Here is a 5,079-nt window from a genome sequence, read left to right on the forward strand (position 1 = left end):
AATAATAATAATAATAATAATAATAATAATAATAATAATAATAATAATAATAATAATAATAATAATAATAATAATAATAATAATAATAATAATAATAATAATAATAATAATAATAATAATAATAATAATAATAATAATAATACGAAAAATAGTAATAATGATAGCAATGATAAAAACATAACTCTTCTGTATCTACATTTCACTCTTTCAATGATAACAATATATGTCTTCTGCATTTACACTTACTCTTCCAAATAATAACGACTAAGTATTTGTAATAACATCTGTAGAATTGAATTCCTACTGAAATTTGTTAGTTACTCATAACACTTACCTTTGCACTTTTTTAACCCCGAAGTGCCTTCATTTCCATCATCGGCATGTGAATTTGTCGCATCCATTGATGTCTCCACTTTCCGCTTCAACATTCTGAAATGAGTGAATTTTAACCCAATTCATATCTCACTTGTATCCATACCCTATTTATTATAGTTTCGTAGTATTTTAAAATCAATAAAATTTAATTAAAATTAATTGAATTTTAGATTCAGTTCCATTTACTCACAATTATTCGACCATTAACTCAAACATTTCATTATTATTAACAATGTAGGAGAGAGAAGTTGCTATAAAATTCAAGTACGTTTACTTAATGATTAATCTAATTTCTTGTAAATATATGAACTATATTGTTGAATTCCTTCGAAAAATTATCCTCAAGATTTCATCACGCAATTTCACGTATGTAATTTAAACTATCCTAGATTTTAGTTATAATTCAACATTTGAAATCTTTATTTCAACAAATCACAACTACCAACAAAAACAAAGTAAAAGTACGAAATAGACATTTATGTCGCATCTTGAATCCGAACCCTGCTACTGCGTAGTGTTTTTCGTGGGAGGAGAGGTCGAGGGATAGCTGTTGTTAATTAATATGGGTGGACAGGTGTTTCGGTAGATAGGTTCTGTACTATCTGTAGCTTGCGACATTTTACGACACCGCGACATCTCTACTTTTATGCTTCCAGTGTTACCATACCTACCACAAGGCATAGGTCTTTTTTCAAATTATTCTTCTGCAAACATAGTGCGGTAATGATCTGATTTCCTTAGATAAGTAATTGGTAATTTGTTGCGAAAAAAAGGAAGCAATGAACTTACACTTACGATGAGCAAGCAATTAGCAATTACTTTTGTACCTCTCACCGACCTATGAATTTATTGATCCATTCAATTTCTGAAGATGCACTTCAAAACTTAACAATACAAACTGGGGATTTCTTCATCATAACAATTTCAGAAGTATTCGCTCTTAGTGCTAATATTCCTTGCTTACTGAGCCAAACAGTTTCACTACATCAATGCAGTTTAGTGCCGTAAGGTTCTTATATAATCACTTATCAATTTGATTTTTTCCTTTTTTTTTTTAAATTTCATTTCCAAAATGGATAAGCTAATGTTTCGAGTGTGTGGGACAGTTATTTATTACCACAGCACTAATTTATTTCACTCTGATCTTTTTTGCTATGTATACCACACATTTATTTCCCCTCATATTTATCTTATTTTTAAAAAGATCAACTAACAGAGTTACAATCTTAATTCGAAATTCAGAAAAAAAATTTCTTTCATGCTTCTTTCGTGTTTTCCTAAACAATAGGTGTGATAAATAATTGTAACTAAGATTTATCGGGTTTGTGAAAAGCAAAACTCAGGAAAGCAGTAATTATAGCAGCAATAAATCCAATACAAATACATAAGCACAAATATCCATAATGAAATTGAACGTCCACAATAATATCCCAAATAATTTATCCTTCCATAAGTAAATTGCTTAAATCAATCCTAGTCATAATTTGACCTAATTCTTTTTCTTTGAAATCTGCAAGATTATTTAGGCAATCACTAAATTTCGTTGAGCAACCTGTCGCTATGTCACGTGCTGAAAGAAATATCGTCACACCGTCGATAATAACACCAATTCCAATAGCACCACGTGCAATGCCTCGCATCAGTGTACTCCCAATCTGAGTCTGTAATTTCTCTCAACTATTTTTAAGAGTATTTCCAAGAAGTTTGAGCTACTGCATGGGTCGAAGTATTGCTTGTTGTTTAACATATCAAACGACTTATTATTTCACTTTTCTCTAAACCAGTACCTGATAAATGTGAAGAATTTTTAAGCTTGAACATGGAGAACTCATAAATGTTGACTAAGCATGCAAGAAAATCAAGTTACCACTTGAATTCCAACACTTCGTAAACCTAAAGCGGTAGCACCCTTAGCACCACCGGCGCCAATTTGAAGTCCCAGTGATGGGAGGTCATTTGTTGCGGTATCCATGGTCTGCAAAGTTCCATCAGATCGTTCATCTGCTTCAAACTAAAAAAGAAGAGAAATAAAAATGAAGTAATATAATGACAAAATTGATATAATGAGGATAATGGAGGAGTAGTACGACTGAAAAATTTTTTCTGATATGGCATGATTTGAAATGTTACGCATCATACGAATATTTCTACAAAAATGGGAAAACTCGCCTAGTAATGGAAGAAATTCCCCTATTTATCGACAAAAGCAAAGAATTATTACAAACAAGGCATGATTTGCATAAATTTGAAAGTGGAAATCTTCAAAAATCTCAGCCACATCTGGCATATTTCCTGAATGTTTATTGCAACCAATTGACCAAGTCTGAATTCAGTGCATCTTGATAAATGCCTTCAATATCGTGCATTAATTCGATATCGTATTTTGATAGTGTCTCCACTTTTTTGACCATATTTCGAAAAAGTATGAACTCGGTCAATTGCGTCCCCAAATTTGAAGCCGTAGCAAGTCCAGCAACAATCAATCCTAGACAGAAAAACTCTAAAGCTAGTTCACATGTCTACCATTGCTAATTTCAAAGCTGCGACCTACTTACTACTCCAACATGAATTTCATCCTATCACGATTTAATAGAACTGAAAACGCAAAAAAAAAGAAACCTCCGACAAGTAACGGTGGATACACAACAGTTCCAGCAATTGCTGCCGTACCACCAGCAATACCGACTGAACTTCCAGTGATTGTGGAAATGGTACAACTTTTTTTGACATTTATCGACTGTAAAAAAATAGTTTTAACTGGGAATTACTGAAAAAAGCAGGATAAGCCGAGGCGACCACTAAACTAAGCTTATGTTTTAATCTTTACGTGATTAACTGGTAAGCAAGTAAAGACATTATTTCAGCAACTTGGATTCACAAAGTAAATTTTTGAATCACTAATACTAAGGCTCGTTTTCCTCAACGTGACTTTTCCTAGCTTAGCGCTTCATGCAGTGCTAACATTATTATTAACTTCAGGGATTTCATACGGATTCTATGAGATAATATGACAGTAAACTTATTACTGAATAGTCTCTTTTTTCAAGGCAACATAATACCACTATATCATGCACACTACAGCGAACTGAAATATCAAATAAGATTACAAACTTCAAATTATTCCAACTTCACTATTAAAGCAAATTGATAAATCTTACCTTATCTGCGATATTCCTCAGTTCATTGATCAAATTCTGCCGATTTTCAACGAAAGCTTTATAGATGTTATAAAAACTTTTACGCAAATCAGATTTCTTTGTACCATTGCCATTTCGTACAGGAATGTCTTTGACGAAAAACTGAAACAGACAATGTTCCAGTAAATTAATGGGAAAAATTGGATTAATCTCACAAAATCAATGAAATTGGAAAGATAAATGTTAGCAAATATAGGTTAAGTTAATTCTAAGCTAGACAGCCCCTCATAATAACTGACAACACATTAGAAAGCTAATAAGATACAAAAAAAGAAAAAAAATAAGCAAAGGAATGTATTTAAATTCAGCCACGTTGTTACCACCGAGATATTTTGGCCATTCGATGAGGGTAACAATCTGCTTATTTCATCAGTGAGACACTCTGGTCACTCCGCAGACTTTCTGATTAACGCAGAACTATTAGCTATCATTTCGTTATGCCAATTTTAGTTGCTCTTAACAAAACGATTAATAAAAAAAAACAGCAATGACAACGATGATAATAATAATAAATAACAATAATAATGTCCAACCAAATGATTCAACTCTTCATCATATTCGGGAGGTACAACTGCCGATGGCAATTGATTATTCATTGCAAAAACGTATTATCGCTATGCAAGAGAATAACCATACGAGATATTCCGATTAGGATACCTGAAACTCGGTGACACCACGAATGCTATATTACTACCACTACTACTATCACTACTACTACTACTGTTAATATAAGCGAGACAAGGTGAAATTCTAGAATCTCACAAAAGATTATTACCTGAAATCGTTGATATACTTGGCTTCACTTGGCTTCATTGGCTCCGATCAACTTTGGGACATATTTCAGTAAATGAAATATTTGAGTAATGCTTCTCGTATATGATACTTATGTGACCTAATTGTATTGTGAAATAAAAGTCTAATATCTGTCGTGAAGAATAGCTTCAAAACTGATAATACTTTGTGATAATACTTTTCTCAGTAAATGTGAAGTTCCGTGATAAAGGAAAGTATAAACGAATCATAAATGATTATGTAGTGATGTACTAATTTGCATCCTCCATGTTGGATCATGATTAAGATTAAAAATCATCCAAAGTCTATTCTGTATGAGTATGGTGCTATCATCGCGTAGAATTGTATATGTGCTCATTGTTTAGCAATATACTCTAAGAGCCTTACAGTAATGTATGCTAAAAAACGCTTTACCAATGTGCGCTAACAGAGAGTGCTTTATTAGCATGAGCTAACAAAGGTGCTAATCCTTGTAATCGTGTAATAATATGCATATAAAGCCTGCAGATAGCAGAAGGACATTCTTCCTTTCTTTTATTCTCCAAATTGATGTCTTCGAAATTCATCTTGTGGCGATGTTTTTAGAATTAATGTTATGCTTTAATTTGTCTTTTGCAATTAATGATTATCCTATGTTAATAGCGTTTCTTTCAACTAATGGTTTAATTAGCTAAGTTTGACTTTGAGTCAGAAGTAAAGAAAATCTTGCACTTTT

At 32.2% G+C, this 5,079-nt stretch overlaps 2 protein-coding genes across 2 annotated transcripts in view; both read right to left on the reverse strand.

Annotated features, from left to right (window-relative positions):
• The window catches only part of LOAG_17895 (cyclophilin-type peptidyl-prolyl cis-trans isomerase-15), a 6,654-nt gene extending 6,219 nt beyond the window's left edge, over positions 1-435 (reverse strand). The window contains exon 1 of the mRNA XM_020450559.1: positions 335-435. Coding sequence (XP_020305757.1) covers positions 335-428 — 94 coding nt within the window. The 5' untranslated portion in view covers positions 429-435. The remainder of the gene's footprint in view (positions 1-334) is intronic.
• A 1,216-nt stretch (positions 436-1,651) lies between these two features.
• Positions 1,652-4,279, reverse strand: LOAG_12487 (hypothetical protein). Its single transcript, XM_003148000.2, has 6 exons — positions 4,106-4,279; positions 3,534-3,674; positions 2,995-3,112; positions 2,694-2,860; positions 2,243-2,386; positions 1,652-2,036 (listed from the first exon to the last, which is right to left on the reverse strand). The coding sequence occupies exons 1-6, from the start codon at positions 4,166-4,168 to the stop codon at positions 1,815-1,817; spliced, it is 855 nt and encodes a 284-aa protein (XP_003148048.1). The 5' UTR covers positions 4,169-4,279; the 3' UTR covers positions 1,652-1,814.
• Between the last annotated feature and the right edge of the window lie 800 nt (positions 4,280-5,079).

Source organism: Loa loa (assembly GCF_000183805.2).
Source record: "Loa loa unplaced genomic scaffold supercont3.146, whole genome shotgun sequence".
Taxonomy (NCBI): domain Eukaryota; kingdom Metazoa; phylum Nematoda; class Chromadorea; order Rhabditida; family Onchocercidae; genus Loa; species Loa loa.